The sequence below is a fragment of the Erythranthe guttata genome, chromosome 4, assembly GCF_056151865.1.
Source record: "Erythranthe guttata isolate IM_541 chromosome 4, IM_541, whole genome shotgun sequence".
In the NCBI taxonomy this organism is placed as follows: Eukaryota; Viridiplantae; Streptophyta; class Magnoliopsida; order Lamiales; family Phrymaceae; genus Erythranthe; species Erythranthe guttata.
Genome location: NC_142536.1, coordinates 19,013,694 through 19,033,884, shown reverse-complemented (window position 1 = coordinate 19,033,884; position 20,191 = coordinate 19,013,694). Strand labels below are relative to the sequence as shown.

General features: G+C 34.1%; 5 protein-coding genes across 5 annotated transcripts; 3 read left to right on the top strand and 2 right to left on the bottom strand.

Annotated features, from left to right (window-relative positions):
• Nucleotides 1-1,241: 1,241 nt before the first annotated feature.
• On the top strand, nt 1,242-4,358 carry LOC105949110 (AMP-dependent synthetase and ligase family protein). Its single transcript, XM_012972384.2, has 6 exons — nt 1,242-2,516; nt 3,134-3,323; nt 3,412-3,557; nt 3,680-3,747; nt 3,853-3,955; nt 4,071-4,358. The coding sequence occupies exons 1-6, from the start codon at nt 1,503-1,505 to the stop codon at nt 4,182-4,184; spliced, it is 1,635 nt and encodes a 544-aa protein (XP_012827838.2). The 5' UTR covers nt 1,242-1,502; the 3' UTR covers nt 4,185-4,358.
• A 5,421-nt stretch (nt 4,359-9,779) lies between these two features.
• Nucleotides 9,780-12,696, top strand: LOC105949053 (heavy metal-associated isoprenylated plant protein 3). Its single transcript, XM_088817241.1, has 4 exons — nt 9,780-10,328; nt 10,393-10,480; nt 10,579-11,133; nt 12,669-12,696. The coding sequence occupies exons 1-3, from the start codon at nt 9,888-9,890 to the stop codon at nt 11,094-11,096; spliced, it is 1,047 nt and encodes a 348-aa protein (XP_088673367.1). The 5' UTR covers nt 9,780-9,887; the 3' UTR covers nt 11,097-11,133; nt 12,669-12,696.
• Nucleotides 12,697-12,882: 186 nt separating this feature from the next.
• Nucleotides 12,883-14,996, bottom strand: LOC105949054 (Ribosomal L18p/L5e family protein). Its single transcript, XM_088817685.1, has 2 exons — nt 14,913-14,996; nt 12,883-13,654 (listed from the first exon to the last, which is right to left on the bottom strand). The coding sequence occupies exon 2, from the start codon at nt 13,637-13,639 to the stop codon at nt 13,217-13,219; it is 423 nt and encodes a 140-aa protein (XP_088673811.1). The 5' UTR covers nt 13,640-13,654; nt 14,913-14,996; the 3' UTR covers nt 12,883-13,216.
• A 182-nt stretch (nt 14,997-15,178) lies between these two features.
• Nucleotides 15,179-18,935, top strand: ABCF1 (ABC transporter family protein). Its single transcript, XM_012972373.2, has 6 exons — nt 15,179-15,410; nt 15,527-15,742; nt 16,452-16,525; nt 16,605-16,815; nt 16,898-17,132; nt 17,400-18,935. Exons 2-6 carry the CDS (start codon nt 15,527-15,529, stop codon nt 18,449-18,451), a joined length of 1,788 nt encoding a protein of 595 aa, XP_012827827.1. The 5' UTR covers nt 15,179-15,410; the 3' UTR covers nt 18,452-18,935.
• Nucleotides 18,936-19,221: 286 nt separating this feature from the next.
• On the bottom strand, nt 19,222-19,787 carry LOC105949103 (auxin-responsive protein SAUR21). The gene has a single exon (XM_012972374.2). It carries the CDS (start codon nt 19,785-19,787, stop codon nt 19,392-19,394), a length of 396 nt encoding a protein of 131 aa, XP_012827828.2. The 3' UTR covers nt 19,222-19,391.
• Between the last annotated feature and the right edge of the window lie 404 nt (nt 19,788-20,191).

Here is a 20,191-nt window from a genome sequence, read left to right as displayed (position 1 = left end):
CAAACTTTACATAAATTAAAATTAATTATGGTGATATTATTTCCATAAGTTATCAATATATAATAGATATGACATTGAAGATATATATGTATATATAGATATGTATATATAAATGATTTAGATAATACATGCATATCCAAATTTTAATAAAAATCAAAATATATGAAATATACACACTATTTTTTTTTCTTTTTTTCTTTTTTCGTATTATAGTAATAAAAATATAAATTTCATAATATATTAAACAACAAATTAATTAAATTTAAAATTTTAAACATCCAAGTTCATAAATATACTATATTTGTAAAAGGAAATAAAATAAATCCAAATTAATATGATTGATATAATCTATATCAATCAACGATATAGTTTATATATAATTATTTCCATGTAAATTGATAAATTAATCTATTAATATATTAATTTGAATTATTAATTAATATATTCATTAAAATTAGATACATATATATATATATATATATATATATATATATATGAATTTCATTTATAATGATATTTGAATATATTAATAAAATATATATTTTATTATATTTCATTTGATTATGATTATTTAAAAAATACTAAATTAATATATATATATATATATATATTCATCTTATACAGATATCCCAATTTTTTTTATTCAATGGATATTCGAATATTCCAAAATATTGAAAATTCAAAAAAAAAAAAAAACAATTGTATTCCTTTATTTTAATATTTTAATATTAAAAAAGAATTCTTTTTTTTGAAAATTATTTGAATATTCGTAAAAAAAATGAGTATTATGAATTTTTTCAATAAATGTATTTTGAAATACTGAAAATATAAATAATATTTTTTTTATTTCGAATTTATAAAAGATTAACTTTGAAAATAATATATATACATGTGGTAATTGTTTAAATGAGTGTATAAATGTTAAATAGGAAATAACTTAAATATATACTAAAATAAAATTGACAACTCACCAATTGAAGAATCCACCTCATCAATTGAACTCCAACTAAGCAATTTTGATAAATGACATCATCATTTGCCACATGTCAATCATTGAGGGCATAGATCCTCTTTTTATATTATATATAGATTAGTTGAGATATAATTAATTACATGAGTATTTTAGTCATATTATATGTATTTTCCTAAAATCCACACATATTTATTAATTTTTTTTAGTATGTACGTAACAACCTAAAACACAATTATTTTAGAACCAATGGATATATTATAATAAAACCATAAAAATGAAAAATAATACTAATAATTAATAAAAATAATAAAAATGAATAAAAGTCAACACAAAATAGTCATAAATGCCAGATCTTGTTGAGATCAATTAATTACTCCTCTGACCTCTCCTTGTTCTATCCAGTTGTGCACAATCCTGCATTTTATAATCACCTCCATACTTGAATCAATCCACTACTGCACCACTAATAATCTTCCACAAAAGCCGGATAAATTAATCAATCCCACCGGATAACACAAAACCCAGAAAAATGGAGAAATCCGGCTATGGCCGCGACGGCGTATACAGATCACTCCGTCCGCCGTTTTTTCCACCCAAAGATCCAAACATCTCCATGGTTTCCTTCCTCTTCCGAAACATTTCATCCTTCTCCGACAAACGAGCCCTCGTCGATTCGCACACCGGAGAAACCTTAAATTTTGCCCAGTTCAAATCCATGGTTAACAAAGTCGCCCAAGGATTACTCCAATTGGGCGTCAAGAAAAACGACGTCGTACTCATCTTCTCCCCAAACTCAATCCAGTTCCCACTCTGTTTCCTCGGGATCGTCGCCGTGGGAGCCATCGCCACCACCGTAAACCCTCTCTACACCGTGTCGGAGTTATCCAAACAGGTTCACGATTCCAAATCCAAGCTCATAATCACCGTCGAAGATTTACTCCCAAAAGTTAAGGATTTCGGTCTGCCCGTTATAATTCTAAACACCGACAAAAAATTGGATTCAGTTTCACCAATCGGTAAAATCCCATCAATCACTTCATTTTCCGAGCTGGTTGACAACGATGGATCCGTGAATTTAGACGGAGCCGTCAAACAAGACGACACCGCGGCGTTGCTGTACTCGTCGGGCACCACGGGCATAAGCAAGGGCGTGATACTCACGCACCGGAATTTCATCGCTTCGTCTCTGATGATCACCACAGATCAGGAATCCGTTTCCGAGACGAACGGCGTGTTTCTGTGTGTCCTGCCGATGTTCCATGTGTTCGGACTGGCTGTGATCATGTACGCGCAGCTCCAGCGCGGCAGCGCGGTTGTCTCGATGTCGAAATTCGATTTGGAGATGATATTGAAGGCTGTGGATAAATACGGGATCACGCATATGTGGGTTGTACCTCCGATTATACTCGGATTGGCCAAAAATAGCGTCGTGAAGAAGTACAGTTTGTCTTCGTTGAAGCAGATCGCGTCGGGGGCAGCCCCCCTCGGTAGGGAATTGATGCAAGAATGTGCGAATAACTTCCCTCAGGCCGTTGTTTGTCAGGTAATACAGTTAAACCTCTTTAAATTAATATAGTCGGTCACTAGCAAAATTCTATTAATTTAGCGAAATATTAAATTATCGAACTAATAATTTAGTAGGTTTTTACCGAGTCGGGATCAGAAGAAACTATTATTTAAGCGAGGCTATTAATTTATCGAGGTTCTGCTGTAATTTGTTTATGGTCATTTAAATTTTAAATTATTAAGTGTAATAGCATAAATGTTTAAATGTACACAACATTTAAGATGTGAGTAAATTTCCACTTATACTGTTTGGTGCCTTATGCAATGCTATTAATTACGTTCGTGTGGCTGAATACAATGCGGATATTTGACTTCATGTTTATTGTGTGTGAGCCTTTATTTTTTAAATCGAGACTTGAAATTATGACGTAAATCCATTTTTTTTTCTGAGTCTAATTCATGTATCTTAAGCGTGTATGACGACGAATCTCGATTTTGGCAGTACTTGAAAGATCGATCAAGTTTCTGATAAAATAACCATCTTGTACTGGTGATATATTTGCAAGCATCTAATATGCGGTTTTATTATTGCAACTACTCAAACTTTTATTTCGTTATGAGTTACGATCTTCAGAAATTTGTGTCGGATTTCAGGGTTATGGAATGACCGAAACATGCGGAATTGTGTCTATCGAGAATCCGTATTCTGGGCCAAGGCATTCGGGCTCTGCTGGAATGCTTGTTCCAGGTGTCGAGTGTCAAATTGTTAGCGTTGACAAGTCAACGCCTCTGCCACCTGGCCAGTTGGGCGAAATTTGGGTTCGAGGTCCCAATATGATGCAAGGTAATATTTATATATAATACTATATGTATATGTTCTTATATTAAATCTGCATTTTATAATTATTATTTTTTTGAATGTTTGTGTTCAGGTTATTTCAACAATCCCGTAGCGACGAAGCTTACGATCGATAAACAGAGATGGGTGCATACTGGAGATCTTGGGTACTTTGATGAAGACGGTCAACTATTTGTCGTTGACCGGATTAAAGAGCTCATCAAGTACAAAGGCTATCAGGTACTTAATAATTCATTACTCTCGAAAAATAATGTGTTGATCTCAGTTTAAATCATTACTTAAAAACTAATTACTTTCTGGTGATTATTGACAAATATATATTTTTTTTAATAATTACATAGGTTGCTCCAGCGGAGCTCGAAGGGCTGCTCGTGTCTCACCCTGAGATATCAGATGCCGTTGTCATACCGTAAGTCAACTGCACCCGATTTTTTTCTTCTAGAAGCTTCTTCAACGAGACTTTCGAAATAGTGAATATATCTTTTATTTTTACTAAATATATATTGTTATTTAGGTTTCCGGATGCTGAAGCTGGTGAAGTTCCTGCTGCTTATGTTGTCCGAGCCCCTAATAGCTCACTGTCTGAAGAAGATATCAAGAAGTTTATTGCAGAACAGGTATTTATTATTATCGACACTGATTATAAGTATATTCTAATAAAAATGTACCCGATAAAAGTATTTGTTGATGCAGTTAGATTAATCGTACACCAATTTTTTTCTTTTAATTCAGGTGGCGCCATTTAAGAGATTAAGGAGAGTTACGTTCATAACCAGTGTCCCGAAATCAGCAGCGGGAAAGATACTGAGAAGAGAACTCATTGAAAAGGTCCGATCGAAAATATAGTTAACATCGTCGTATTCGTATTCTAGTTTTTATACTCGTGTCGTGTAAGTACTGAGGGAAGTTGGTGTGTCTGTAGTGCTACTGTTGTATTGCAGCCATGTTGTTCTAATAAAGCTGTTGCTTCTCTATTTTGATAAATCCTTGATGAATAAAATGTTGGTATTAGGGGTATAATCTTTGTATGCGGTTGTCCAAGTTTGTGCGAGTATTTCTTCGATTTTGCATGTCAAATGACACAAATACCCTCTTAAAACTATCCTCGTCTTCGATGGTGATCTTTTGCAATGTTTTGACGAGACCGTTGAAATTTATCGTCCCCGTCATTCTTACGCCGTTGCTAGTAAGAAATGAAACTGACGGTGCACCTGCAATTATATACTAATAGTAATCAGTATATATAAAGAAAGATCATGTGAAAATAAATTAGAAAAAATATATATATTATTGAACTAATTACCTAGGAGAATCGGACGTTATGAAGAATTTTGGTAAATGGAACTTGTCGATTAACCGTCAGATCCTTGGTAGCTCGGTTTATAGATGGCACCCATCCAGTATACTTTGTGTAATGTGACTCAGAACTAGGGGTGGGAACGAGCCGAGCTCGGCTCTTTTGGCCAGCCCGAGCCCGAGCTCGAGCTCGAGCTCGACTCACTTAATTTTTAATTTTTTTAATTTTTTTTATTATTTAATTTTTTTATTAAAATCATTTAATTTTTTATTAAAAATTATTTATAGGAAAATAAAAAAAAAAATATAATGAACTCTAGTTATATATATATTTTAATTTTTCTATTATATTATAATATTTTATATTATTATGAATTATTTAAGTAGTATAGCTTTGTTTCTATTTAAATACTACAAATATTTATTATTATAGACTATTTACTATTTAGTTAATAATAATAATAATAATAATAATAATAATAATAATAATAATAATAATAATAATAATAATAAGAATAATATATATATATATATATATAATTTAAAAAAAAAAAAAAAAGAAGAAGAAGGCAGCTCGCGAGCTGTCGAACAACTAGATTTGGGCTCGAGTTCGAGCCTTTGTCGAGCCGGCTCATCGAGTTCGCGAGCCGACTCGGCTCGTTTACCACTCCTACTCAGAACCAATGGCCAACCTAGGATTTTATAACTAATTTGCGTGTCGTACAATAATGCGACTTTATCGAAAAAAAAAAAAAAAAAAAAGAAAAAAACAAGTTCAAATTAGATTGACATGCACGGCACAACACGTGCTAATTTCTGATAAGTTGAGGTACAAAACTTTAGTTATAGTAGAGAAAACCTTTTTTTAGAGTAAAAGTCTCACCAAATTAATAGTGAATTAATGAAATTGTTTAGGTACACATAACATACTATATTTTCTTTTTATAATTGAAAATTCCCAAAATTTAGAAGTTATGTGCATTTTACGTGCTAATTTCTAGTGAAATTAAAAAAAAGTGATTCTTGCGACAAAAAAATTGTTTCTTGTACATCAAACGAATTAACTATCTATAACGAACATATAATATCTTTTGTTAAATTTTTATCATATAAAATAATAATATATAATTTATAAAAATCATAAAAATAAAATTATTAATCGTAAGATTTGAATCAATCAAACTCAAGTTCTTTCAACTCGTAAACTTTATTCAAACATTTGAATTGATTAAGCTCAATTATTGACAATGATGTATTGATCAAATTAATTATTTATAATTAGTATTAAGAAGATTACTGTCTATATCTAATGAATTTTCTATTATTATTATAATAATAATAATAATAAAAATATTGTTAAGATTACGAAAAATTATATTAATTAGCAGGAGTAGATGAGATGATGTTCTCCATTTTATTCTTACATTCATTGCAATCGATATTTATTCCCAGAACAGCATTCATAATCTGTGCTCAACACGTGCTAATTTCTAATAAGCTGAGTTGCTTTCTTCGTTAATTAAATTATGGGGTCAAATTTATTCGGCTTAATTATGAAGGAAATAAAACACATGGAGCCCATTTGTTTAGAAGAATCCAACTACACGTGGCATGCAGTAATATTTGGGAATGAAGAAACGTACAAATTCTTTTTTCTCTTAATTAGTATATGTGTAAGTTAATTACATCTATAAATAGGACTTAATATTTCAGTTTCAAAAGAAACAAAAATTAATATTCAGTACCAAAAAATTAAAAATTAAAAATAAAAGAGAGGAAAATCGAGAAAAGATATCGGGAAGTAACTATGGAGGACCTAATCCAACCCTCACTCTGGTGTTCGACATCGGAAAAACGTGCGAGAGCTGCATGCAATCTGTGTTGGCTCACCTTGCAGATGCAAAAGGTTATTTTTAATTTCTTTTTTTAAAATTAGTGTTGGAACTTTTATGATTTCTAATAATTAACATTGAAGTAATATTAATTAAATTATGTGGAGATTAATTTCATTTATTCACTTGCTCAAAATCACAAATCATGAAAAAAGGGAATAATTGGGTCAGCCCACGGAATAAACTCAAATTGGGGTTCAATACTAATTTTAATTTCAAGAATGGGCAGAATTATCCAAAGCAAGTCCAAATATATATTAGAAAATATCAAAACAATTACATAAACTCTCACAAAATTAAATAATTGGATCAGCCCACGGAATAAACTTCAAATTATTACGGTAGTTCAAAAAATTCGTCAAAATATATAAATGACTAAGCAATATAATGGGAATCCCCAATGTGATATATATAAGTATAGTCTTAAAGTTAATTTCGTAATTAAAACATTAATTTACTTGAAGTTATCTTGATCTAATTGATCCAAACGATTGCATAATGCTAGTATTTAATTGATTGAGACGATTGTATAAATAAACCAATTCAAATTAGAGTAACTTGCACAACATGTGCTAATTTCTAATAAATTGAGTTACAAAATTTTATGTTAGTGTAGAGAGAACCTCTTTTTTAATCACTTTTTTTAACATAAAAGTCTCACCAAATTAAAGGTGAATTAATGAAATTGCTTATGTGTACGGCAGCACCTACTATATATATATTTTTTAAATTCAAACATTTAAAAGTTATGTGCAAATTACGTGCTAATTTCTAGTAAAATTAAAAACAATGATTCTTGCGACAAAAAACTTATTTCTTGTACATCAAACGAAGTGGATACAAACAGGAATTGCTTCCAATGTCAGCACTCTCAATTGTTATAACTTTTAATTTTATTGTCGCACCCATCTTCTCCAATTTTGTAGCCAATTCATTTATTGCAATTTTCCCAATAATTTGAATATTGCTTCGGTCACCTAAGGAAAGAAATTGAATTCCTGCGTAGACAATAAGCATATAAATTTAATTTCACTTATTTAATGAGAAAAAGAAAAAGAAAAAAGAAAAAACGCAGGGTAAAGGCAAATCACCCTCCGCACGTGCCGGTCTAATGTACTCAAGCCGATACACGCACTGATGTTCATAGGTTAAATTCAATATATGAAACATTATTAAAATTGAAAATTTCCCAAAAATTTAAAAATAAATAAAAAGTTAGAGGGCATATTTTTGAGAAATATTATATTACATTTGAAATTTTAATTGGAAAATTTTCGCTTATCGAAGAGAAATGACTATTGTTGCGTATTTGGTGATGACACACTTTTTTGGATATTATTAGTTCTTCGTGTTCTGATTATTACTCAGAAGCACTTCAACGCAACGAGAGTGTGAATTATAATTTATATTCTAGGTCAAAAATTAAGAAATTTTTGATTTTAGGGTTGAAATTTTAATAAAATTACCTTGTGATTTTTTTTTGATGTGGTTGAACAAAAGTTATCGACATTCATCGCACGCGATTTTGCAATTCGAACGTATGACTATATGTACTTGTTCGAACATTTTTATCGATCAATGTATAATTTTCGTGATTTCTGTATTTTTTCTATTGATTTTTCTGTCGATGAAATTGTTTGAACAATTGAAATTTTTTTAGAGGGACGAAATGATTTATTGGGCAATCGATGCCAAAGAGGGTGAAAGGATGACGCCTTCCGCCGATTCAAAATTCGAAGAAAAAACTAAAGAATGCGCTAGAACGTAACAATTGAAATTTGAAAACCTTATTTTATAGGCATTATTTGGTGATTCTTTATTGGTTTATGTTGCTAAAGATTACTTAACAAATTGAAGTTTCCAAAGCATAAATTCACAGCTTGTCTTTGGATTAATTAATGCTTTATCATGCTTTCAAAATTAACTAATTAGTAAATCACGCATAGAATAAATGATGTCAAAAAATTAAACATTTGATAGCATTTATTTAGAAAGAGAACAAATAAATATTTGAATCATATATTTTTTTTTCAATTTCACTAGAAATTAGCACATAACTTCTAAAATTTGGAATTTAGATATATACATATATGGTACCTGCCGTGCGCACATAAATAGTTTCATTAATTCACCTATAATTTGGTGCAATTTTTATCGTTGAAAAAGAGGTTATCTCGATACTAACCTAAAATTTTGTAACTCAACTTATTAGAAATTAGCACGTGTAGTGCACATCACTCTAATTTGAACTTATTTCTTTCAATTTTTAATTTTGGATAGAATCGTATGTACAATAATTAGTTTTTTCACCCGTGCGATGCACGACCTTCCAAGATAAAAAATTCGAACATCATACAATTGTATGGATCAATTGGATCAATATAAAGATTGAAAATGGTATTTGCTTCGAAATAATTCGTACAATTATTAATATTTATTAATTTATTGTCCATCAATATTTCGAGTCCCATGCATTTAAATAGATATTAAGAATATAATTATTCTTCAGTTAAAATCCCCTAACTACCCTCAGTTTATTCTAAGAAAATAAGTTCTACGTGACATTAGAAAAATTAAATCATCATAATGGGAGTTAAAACTGAAAAGTAGTACAACCCCACTAACCCTATTATTTTTTTACTGCATGTGGTACACTTTTTTTTTTTTTTTTTTTAAATTTCCACTCCAATTTAATTTTAACTCTGTTATTAAAGAACAAATAGATGTTCTTAAATTTTTTTTTACTAAATGTACTGAGTTAGTAGATAAAGAAGTAGGACAAATATAAATAAAAAATATTTAGAAAAAAATGGATGCAAAAAATTCTAAAATTTATTGACAATTTATATACACACAACAAGGGTAATTTCGTCCAAAAAGAACCATATGGTCAAAGGAGACGTTAAATTGGCAGATTTATTGACATGTCTTTTTTTTTTTTTTTGATAAATTTATTGACATGTCATATATATTGGATTGCCACATCACATATAATGGATGGAGCACATAACGGATGGTTAGTTCAAGGGAGATAAATGTCATATTTAACCCCTTATTTTTTTATTTTTTTATTATTATATTTAGGTGGGTGTTGGGTGGTGGGTGGTGGGTGGTGGGTCCCAGTCAAACAAATAAAAAGCAACTTCCCCTGCAAATACACATGTGCAGGTTACTTACAACACATCATTATTAAGACACGTTCCTAAATTTACAGTTCCACTATGACTCCTCTTAACAAACCATTACCCATTAATTAACCACCCTTTTTTTTCTCTGTTTCTCTCTCCTCTAACTATATATAAAGTACAGTTTTTTCAACACTGAGTAGCAGTTTCCTACATTTTTTTTTTAAATTTAATAAATGGTTGAGAAGACCAACAAGAAGAAAACCGGTGGTCAGCCGCCGGAGAATGGCGGCAGTGGCGGCGGCAAGAACAATGTCAACACCGTGGTGTTGAAGGCTGACTTGCATTGTGAAGGATGCGTTCACAAAGTGTTGAAGTGCATTCGCTCGTTCGATGGTGTGGATGATGCTAATATCGGCGACGGGCAGCGGATCACGGTGGTGGGGAAGGTGGATCCGGCGAAGCTCCGGGAAAGGGTGGAGGAGAAAACACACAAAAAAATCGAACTCGTTTCGCCGACGCAAAACAAAAAAGACGACAATAAAAATGAAGGTAGTAATAAATGTAAAGAAAATAGCGGCAGCGCCGCCGACAATGCAAAACAAGACAAGTGCAAAGAAGACGACAAAAACTCGAAAAATAAAAATTCCGACGAGAAAAAGTCCAAGCAAAAAGAGGTAATTAATTAGCATAATTTTGAATTAATTAAATTAAAGTTGACGTTATTTTTTTGTGTTGCAGATTCCTGTTTCGACGGCGGTGCTGAAGGTGCATTTACACTGCGAGGGTTGCATACAGAAGATCTGTAAACTGGTCACCAAAACAAAAGGTGGTGGGTTTTTTTTTTTTTTTTTTTTTTTTTTCATATATATCTTAACGGCGGCAGACGTTTACACGTGTGGTTGTTTAACGGCGTCGTTTTTGCAGGGTACCAGGATGTGAAGGTTGACCGGCAGAAGGGGATGGTGACGGTTACCGGCGCCATTGACATGAAGGGATTAGCCCAAGTGCTGAAGAAGCATCTCAAGAGGGAGGTGGAAGTTACGCCGCCGCCGCAGAAGAAGGAGGCTGAGAAGAAGGAGAATACCGGCGGTGATAAGGGGAAGGCTGGCGGCGGCGATAAGGTAAAGAGCGGCAATAACAAGGCGGACAGTGGCGGCGGCGGGGATAAGGTGAAGAGCGGGAGTAGCAAGGGGGAGAGTGGAGGCGGAGGAGACAAGGTGAAGAGCGGCGGCGGAGATGGCGGTGGAAATGGTGGCGAGATGGGTGCCGGCGGGGAGAAGGTGGAAGGGAATAAGATTCAGTTTCAAGTCGGGTACCCGTACCCGTATACATACGAACCGGGTGTTATTGACCAGTTCCATTATAATATGTACGCATTTGGGCCGTACCACGGCCCTCAAATGTTTAGTGATGAGAATCCAAATGCTTGTACTATTATCTGATCCACTGTGTAACTAGTAAAAATAAATAAATATGAGGGTAAAATTCATTTTAGTCCCTGAGCTTTGAAGTCAAAATCAACTTCATCCCTCAGTTTTTCAATTTGTTTAATGTCATCCCTGAAACATAATTTCACCGCCAAAATCAATCATTTTTCACAAAATGCCCACATTACCCCTTACAAAACCTGGGGGACTGAAATGAAATTCAGCCATAATTCCCATTTTTAGTTTTTTACTGAATACCTCGAATTAAATTTAGGATATTCAACTTTCCTCCCTTATACTTTGGTTCGATATCACTTTACCCCATTCTACTCTCGATTACATCGATTTGCCCCTTGTACTTGAAAAATATATATAAATGTGGCCCTCGCCGTTAGTTTTCGGACGTTTTACCTTAACACCGTTTGATCTAAGTTTGAAAATTACAAAAAAAAATCACCCTTCCTAGTTTAAAATATTATTAAAAAAATTAAAAATAAATAAAAAATAAATTGCGGCTAGCGTGGTGGACTATATTTTCTCGTTGTCCTGAATTTATTTATTAATTTATTTATTGTTTTTAATAATTATTTAAACTGTGATGGTAGCGTTTTTGTAAATATCAGAGCTCATATCAAATGATGTTAAAGTCAAATGTCTAACAACTAACAGCAATGAGGTAAATCGATGCAATCGAGAGTAGAAGAAGGTAAAGTGATACCGAACTAAAGTACAAGGGGGGAAAATGGAATTTACCCTTTAAATTATATTTAATAATATTTTCAAGATCTTAAAACTTATTTTCACTCATTGATCCAAACAATATAAAAAATACACACAAATATTATTTTATTTTTCAAATTCTTGTTGCAAAGTATTTTTTCCAAATCTTTAAAAATCTATTATTTAAAATACTAATTAAAATCTATTATTTAAATATTATTCTACTAAAGAATTTTTCCAGAATTAAATAAAATCAGTTTTTACTGTATAATATATTGGTACCATTAAATTTTGACTTGAAAATTGTTTTTTGACCATCGTTGAAAATTAAAAAAAATCATCAAATATTAAAAGATGCTCCTACATCTTTGATATACAGATTTTTTTTCGATATGAGAAAAATAAAATTAAAGCAAAATACAACTTTACACGACGAAACTCCTCTCTCAATGTAATAATTTTCAGTGTCGGCAAAAACAAAACCAAAAAATAATTGTCAATTTCCATCAAAAAAATTTGGCAACAAATTTGACATGAAAAAAAAACATATAGATAATTTCGTAACATCCAATTATACATAATTTTTGTTGGAATGTTTTTCTTCGCATAAGTTCTTGAAAATATTATTAAATATAATTTTAGTTCGATATGTTTTGTAGAGAAAAAAAAGGGACACTTGGGGCTGAATTTCATTTAAGTCCCCCAAGTTTTAAAAGGGTAATGTAGGTATTTTGGGAGGAGGGGATGAATTTTGGCGGTAAAATTGTTTTCCAAGGATGACATTGAACCCAATTAAAACCACAGGGATGAATTTGATTTTGATTGCAAAGCTCAGGGACTAAAATGAATTTTACCCATAAATATGAGTATTTATGTTTTTTATGGACAAATTAAATTAGCTTTTCATTTTTGCAGTAGAAATATATTATAATCTAATTATCTAATTAGTGTGGTAAAAACATGTTGCACCTATACTTAGGACTCGTTTAAAATTTTTGATAAAATTGATTATAGAATAAACATAATTAATTAAGATATAATTAATCAGATCAAGAATTTCAAGATGCAGAAAAAGAATAATATAATCTAGGGTAACAACTAAGATTCTCTCTGAAATAATTAACCACAGTGGTGACAATGATGCCACCAATTGCATTAACCCACTTTCGCACACGTTTTAGAAAGCTGTGCCTATACTATAGGCATGCATGTAGTATAATTATGTATGTATAATAATATATGATATATACATATACGTGTATATGTGCGTGATTGTGTATAAATCTATAATGCATAATCATCCGATGCAGAGGAAAAACATGTATATAATATCTCAAAATTCGACTTTTACTACGAAAAAAGAAAAAGAAGAAATTTTTAAGCAAAATACCTGAGAACGAGATAACTCGTCGACGTCAATCTTTGGTATTAATAAATTCGTCTCCTTCTCGATATCTAGAGCTGGACTCTGGACCAGTATTATCCTCATCTTCGAGAATTAACTTAATTCCGTTGCTTTTCAAGGCATTTACAATAGCCCATATTTTGGTTCGATTTTTGAAACCCTTTTTCTCGATTTCTTTATTAACATCGACATGGATTCCTCTTCCTTGGCCATGTTCAAGACCCTCTACTCGGAGCCTCATTGCCAGCACTTCTCCGACAACTGATGCTGCCTTTGCATTGCAAGAACGGCCACACTCGAGTGTGTTTTTTAGTGCGTGTTCGACTGTTGAAGCGGTTACTACTATTTTCCCGTTGTTTCTGTCCACCACATTTGCAGTGATGTACTTCAATGATATGAATAGTCTTAGTACGTATCTTTTTAGCAGTGTCATTCCTCCAATATCAATCTGTAGCCCAAAGGAAAATATATGGCGTGAAATTGAATTTTTGAATGAAAAAAAAAAAATATTTCATCATATCAGTATTTTTTCGTAACAATCGGTTGAACTGTTCTACCATCCGTTCGACTAGCGTGATAAAAATTGGCCGCCGAAATAATATTTTTCCCAACTTGGTGATTTGCACGTAATATAGACAAATATATTCAATTTAATGACCACGAGGACTCGAGGAGAGTCGATTCCACATATGGTCTAAGACACTTTTTTAGATAATCAATTTAATCAATTTCATATTTGTGAATTGTGATGCATCTTGCAATATGATCACATGTTACTTTCACGAATAAGCTTCTTTAGCTCTAAGCCAATAGAAAGCCATCGAACAAATTACGTATATATAATATAACATAAATAGGCATACTGACTTCTTCCAATGGATAACTTCTGTATACCAGCTTGATTAAGAATGCTAACTGATCTATCACATAAGTACATAAGAAATAGCTACGTAACTACAAGGACTCAAGAAGGGCTAACAGAGAACACTCTAAAGTCTACTTTATAGGAACAATTGTTTGGGAGGTGCGACAAAAAAATGGTCAATTTCACACCTCTGCTATTCGCACCAAATCTTTCGTTCTTATTTTATTGACATTTAACTAACTAACCTCTGCATTAGAAAAAAGCATCTACCACGACCGATTCGGCAATAACTTATAATCGAGGAAAAGGGTTCACTTAATGTTTAATTCAATTTCACAAACATGAACCGCAGATGTCAAAATAACCCAACACGACAGAAATACTATGACGCCAAAATAACTAATATAAAATCGGATGAGCACCGAAACCGAAAAGAAAACAACAAATGGATGAAGTAAATTCAAGAAGAGATAAGTTTAATTACTTGAAGCAAATGCAAAACCTCCTCCATAATTTAAACAAAAAGATAATATCAGTTGAAAATAACATTTTCAGCTTTTCTTGATGCTTATTTGCTTTTGTTCTTACTCAGCTCTCCTGTTTGATCAATTAATCAAATTTCTTATTTAATTTACACAATGGGAGGTGACAGACCACCGGTTCCGAGTTGAACAAGTCTGAAAACACAGAATCGTACCGAAACATAAACTTCAAACTGCAAACATTGTCAGGGGCATTTCATCGAACAACAAGAGTGCATTCATATTAATTTCTGAAAGATTAATCAAATTCATATATGCCGATTAATAGCTTATAAACAGGAAACATAAGTCAAAATTACCTCAATTTTCCGATGGAAACCGAAATTGTTGAGTTGATTTTGGTGGTTACAGCTCAATAGTGAAGAATAACGGGTGGACGGCGGCAAGGTGGTAGCTTGTTCGTGGGTGGCGGGTCGGGTTCAGGCGTAATTTTAATTTAACTGTTTGGATTTAATTTAATTGAGTTACTATTTTTTAATACAACTGGGCCCGAATTTGCGTATTATTGGGCCAAGGCCCATAATTAAGTGGTGTATAACAATTTGGGTTGCCTAATGAAGCACGCAATTGATCCTTGTTAAAGCATCACCGTTAAATTTAATCTGGCACCCTTAACTGCTCGCCACGTGTCCCACCTTCCACCCACAGAGCCCTATATATTTTACCCGTTGCCCCAAACCCAAACCCTCATACTCGGACTCTCTTTCCTAACAGACGCACTGCCGCAGAACTATTGTCCGAGTAAAACGGTAGCGCAAACGAAACCCTAGATCTTAACACCCTCGAGATTTTTCAAGGTAATCCTTTCATCAATTCAATTTACCTTTTTTCTTCAATCGATTCGATTATCGGTCGTGTGGTTTTTGGATTTTTAATCTTACACGTTGACGGATTGGATTTTGCTATTCGGCAGATGGTTTCGGATGCGAGTAAGAAGAAGGCGGCTCAGAAGAAGGCGGCGGCTGCTGCGAAGAGAGGAGGAAAGGCTGTGGCGGTCGCCGCCTCGTCTAAGGCTGCTGAGAACGGCAGCAAAGTCGATAGTTTGGCCAGTGGAGTCGGGGATCTTCATATATCTGATCGGACGTGTACCGGAGTCCTCTGCTCGCATCCCCAGTCTAGAGATATTCGGGTACGATTCTCGATCCGTTATTTTTAGGCGTTTATAATTACCTTTGTGCGAGTTTTGACATATATGCGCTGTTTCGTAATATCTCTGGTTCGATGGTGAAGAAAGATGCAGTTTTTATTCATGTATATTTATTTTGTTGTGGAGTATCTGTACGAGGACGATTATGGTTGAATTTGTTATATGTTTAGTTATGAATTTATTTTGAAATTGTGTGAATTTGAACCTTCTTTTTTTCGTTAGATCTGATGACACTGTTTTCAACGTGAAAAGCTAATTGTAAAGGTTAATTGTAACCATGTGAAGATTGAGGTGTAACATGCTCTCAGTTTGTATGTTTTTACTTTGATGCACCTGAAATATCATTATCTACCAGCCAATGAAATTGATTTGTCGAATTTTGTTAATTAGGTGAAATATCATTTGGGAAAAAGCTTGATTGATGTTGATTATATAATTTTTTCTTCTCACTTCAGGCATGTTCAAGATCGGTTTCTTATATTTAGTTAGTTGTTGCCAGCTTTCTGCTTCTAGAGAAGTTAATTATGTATCAAATAACATCAAATTGTTTTGAATCCCTTGTAGTATGTAATAACATGCAGAAACTATCACTATTATGTGTGCCTGTGCAACTGTTATGGCTAGTTCTACTTGTACTTCTATTGCTATCTTGAAGGTAAATTGATAAATGTCTTGTCTTTTCATTTGGCAGATAGAATCTCTTTCACTCACTTTCCATGGCCACGATCTGATAGTTGACTCAGAACTGGAGCTCAATTATGGCAGGTATGTGTGACCTCCTTGATTCTGTTATTACCTATCATGAAATTCTTACAAAATGTTTGATTTACTATTTTTTTTACAGACGCTATGGTTTGCTTGGGTTAAATGGCTGTGGGAAGTCCACTCTTCTTACTTCATTAGGTTGCCGGGAGCTTCCAATTCCTGGACACATGGATATCTATCACCTTTCTAGGGAGATCGAAGCTTCTGACATGTCTTCACTTGAGGCTGTTATGAGTTGTGATGAGGAGAGGCTGAAATTAGAGAGGGAAGCTGAAGTATTGGCTGCACAGGTATAAATATATATTAAATAATGAGTAGTGTCTTATAGCATTAGCATTCTGTAAAGTACTCATGCATTTTATGTGGCTGTAGGATGATGGTGGTGGTGAACCACTTGAGCGCATTTATGAACGTTTGGAATTAATGGATTCATCAACAGCTGAAAAACGAGCTGCTGAGATATTATTTGGTCTCGGTTTTGACAAGAAAATGCAACAAAAGAAAACACGAGATTTTTCTGGTGGCTGGAGGATGAGGATTGCTTTAGCAAGAGCTCTTTTCATGAACCCAACCATACTGCTGCTTGATGAACCTACAAATCATCTTGGTAAGCTTTGCTATCCATATGGAACATATACTTTGAAGTTTGTAAAATCTGCTTGGTTGTATATATGTGTAGCGTAGCCTGTCTCTGTACACTTGTGCTGGTGTGAAGTGAGGCCTCAGGGCTTGAATAAATTATTTTCAACTTTTAATTGCTTTTCTTGTTTTTCTTTATAAATGAGAGTTGGGAAAGTTGCAAAATCATTATTGTTGGTGTTCAGTTGTTTTAATATCATTATTCTTTCTTACCGATTATTTTATCCAATTACAGACTTGGAGGCTTGTGTGTGGTTAGAAGAGATGTTGAAAAACTTCGACCGTATTCTCGTAGTGGTGTCGCATTCCCAGGATTTTCTGAATGGAGTCTGCACAAACATCATTCACATGCAGAGCAAGAAGCTAAAGATCTACTCTGGCAACTACGACCAATATGTCCAAACCCGCTCGGAACTCGAAGAGAACCAGATGAAACAGTACAAGTGGGAGCAGGAGCAAATATCCTCGATGAAGGAATACATTGCTCGCTTTGGTCACGGTTCTGCCAAGCTTGCCCGTCAGGCCCAGAGCAAAGAAAAAACTCTAGCAAAGATGGAGCGTGGTGGGTTAACAGAGAAGGTGGCAAGAGATAGCGTCCTTGTTTTCCGATTCACAGATGTTGGAAAATTACCCCCTCCTGTCCTTCAGTTTTCCGAAGTGACATTCGGCTACACTCCTGATAATCTCATCTACAAGAACCTTGACTTTGGTGTTGACCTTGATTCGAGAATTGCCCTTGTGGGACCCAATGGAGCTGGAAAGAGTACACTTCTGAAGCTGATGACTGGTGATTTGGTTCCTCTTGATGGAATGGTCCGCCGTCACAACCACCTGAGAATCGCACAGTACCACCAGCACTTGACTGAGAAGCTTGATGTTGAATTGTCTGCGCTCGAGTTTATGCTGAAGGAGTACCAGGGTACCGAGGAGGAGAAGATGAGGAGTGCAGTGGGAAGGTTCGGTATTAGTGGCAAAGCCCAAACGATGCCTATGAAGAACCTGTCTGATGGGCAGAGGAGCCGTGTGATTTTTGCTTGGCTGGCATACAGGCAGCCACAGATGCTGCTGTTGGATGAGCCAACCAATCATTTGGATATCGAGACCATTGACTCTCTTGCCGAGGCTTTGAAGGAGTGGGACGGTGGTTTGGTTCTGGTGAGTCACGATTTTAGGCTGATTAACCAGGTGGCGCACGAGATTTGGGTGTGCGAGAATCAGGCGGTGACTAGGTGGGAGGGTGGCATCATGGACTTCAAGCGCCACTTGAAGGCTAAGGCTGGTTTGTAAGAAGTCCATATATTTAGAGAGAGAGAAGAGGCACATCTAGTTTTCCTGGCCGTAGCTATGAGGATATGCATGTAATATGCTATTCTCGTGTGTTGTGGTGAAAGTCGATGAGGGTAATTTGGTCATTACTGTGAGCATGTTTGGTTCTAAGTCCCTCTATGCAGGAAGAAGCTGAATTGAAGCTTGACTTAGCTTTTATTTATATGGATATTTGCTGGGTGTTACCTTACTTCGCCTGGTCACAGCCAACGGCGGAAAGGGTATTGCCTGTATTCTCTTTTTTCTTTTTTTCTTTTTTTCTTTTTTTGCGTAATTATATGAATTTTGATGATGCCGTACTCGAATATTTGGCAATGTTTTATCTTTTATTTTTTGCCCTAGTATTTTAATAATTAATACGGAGTAGACAATTAGATGAGTGCAGACAATATGTAATACCTACTACTATTATTCTTGTGTAATAACTCATTTCTATTCGGCTTTATGGTCTCGTTTTACGTTCTTCATATTTCTAGATATTGCAACAATTTTTCGTATTTTGTAAGTCATGGTTATGGTTGGGGTGGCGTTGTGGGTTTTGGTTTTGCTCTGAACAGGTTGATGAACCTCGTCTGCCATCTCTTCATATTTCTTTCTTTTTCGTGGTGGTAAATTTATCAATCTGAATTGTGAAGCTTTTAGTTTCTCGCTCAAGTATTGTTTGGAAAACCATAATCGAAACCAAAATCGTAACCGAAACTGAAACCTCACACACTTAAAACATATAAAGCTAAAATAGTGCAAACTTTTGCACATTAACAGACTTAGTGAACATAGGAAATTAAACAAAATGGCTGATTATTTTGCCAATTCACAACTTAATGAGAAGAAAGAATCGATAAATTTAAATATAAACATAAACACACGTTATATATGATGTCAGCAGCTCTTGAGCGAGGTTTTATTGGGAACCCCATTTGTCAGCCCGACCACCGACTGTGACGACCCTGTCCTCCTCCCATTTCTCCGCCAGTAACCGCTCGAGCTCGGCCGGGCGGCAAGGAACCGTCAGCGCTCCGTCATGACCAAAGCCGTACTCTTCGGCGGCTTTCTCCAATAACCTCAAGAATGACAAATCCGTTAAGAAACTCAACGGCACAATAAATCTCTTCAACTCACCGTTTTCATCCACCGCCGCCACAGCGAAATGGCCCTTCTTAAAGTTGCCGGAGGATGAAGGTTTCTTTGCCCGAAGTAGACTCTTTTGCAGCCTTTCCACCACTGTTCTGAGCTTTACTATACCGACGATGTTTTTTTTCGCATTGCCAATATTATTTGATGAACTGTTTTTTGCCATCTTATTTCTTTTGGTAGAATTTTTTTATTTTTTATTTTTTTAATTTCAAAAATAGATGTGTTTTGGTTTGAGTTCGATTTGGTCTCATGTTATATATAGGGGAAGAGAGGGATAGAGACACAAAAATAAAGACAGTACATTATTGACACTGATAAGATGTTAGGCGACAGTACAATATTATGCTGATTGATACGGACTTTTTTCTGTCATTTTCTCAAATTTAATTAAAAAAAAAAGTACTAGGAATTCTGATTAAGTTGTCAGTACTTTTTGATCGTAAGCAATAATGACATGTGCATCTATAACTCTGTAGCACGAAAACTTCAATAAACGACACATGCATATAACAAGTTCCTCGACTCGCAACTCGGCACAACGGTAAAAGTAAAACCCAAGTATAATTT

Excerpts from the sequence above, each read along its gene's own strand:
- ABCF1 (XM_012972373.2), top strand. The coding sequence starts at position 15,527 with ATGGTTTCGGATGCGAGTAAGAAGAAGGCGGCTCAGAAGAAGGCGGCG. Across the intron at positions 16,816-16,897 it reads CTGAAGTATTGGCTGCACAG|GATGATGGTGGTGGTGAACC; the intron begins GTATAAATATAT and ends ATGTGGCTGTAG. Across the intron at positions 17,133-17,399 it reads TGAACCTACAAATCATCTTG|ACTTGGAGGCTTGTGTGTGG; the intron begins GTAAGCTTTGCT and ends ATCCAATTACAG.
- LOC105949053 (XM_088817241.1), top strand. The coding sequence starts at position 9,888 with ATGGTTGAGAAGACCAACAAGAAGAAAACCGGTGGTCAGCCGCCGGAG. Across the intron at positions 10,329-10,392 it reads AAAAGTCCAAGCAAAAAGAG|ATTCCTGTTTCGACGGCGGT; the intron begins GTAATTAATTAG and ends TTTGTGTTGCAG. Across the intron at positions 10,481-10,578 it reads ACTGGTCACCAAAACAAAAG|GGTACCAGGATGTGAAGGTT; the intron begins GTGGTGGGTTTT and ends TCGTTTTTGCAG.
- LOC105949103 (XM_012972374.2), bottom strand. The coding sequence starts at position 19,787 with ATGGCAAAAAACAGTTCATCAAATAATATTGGCAATGCGAAAAAAAAC.
- LOC105949110 (XM_012972384.2), top strand. The coding sequence starts at position 1,503 with ATGGAGAAATCCGGCTATGGCCGCGACGGCGTATACAGATCACTCCGT. Across the intron at positions 2,517-3,133 it reads CTCAGGCCGTTGTTTGTCAG|GGTTATGGAATGACCGAAAC; the intron begins GTAATACAGTTA and ends GTCGGATTTCAG. Across the intron at positions 3,748-3,852 it reads TCAGATGCCGTTGTCATACC|GTTTCCGGATGCTGAAGCTG; the intron begins GTAAGTCAACTG and ends ATTGTTATTTAG.
- LOC105949054 (XM_088817685.1), bottom strand. The coding sequence starts at position 13,639 with ATGACACTGCTAAAAAGATACGTACTAAGACTATTCATATCATTGAAG.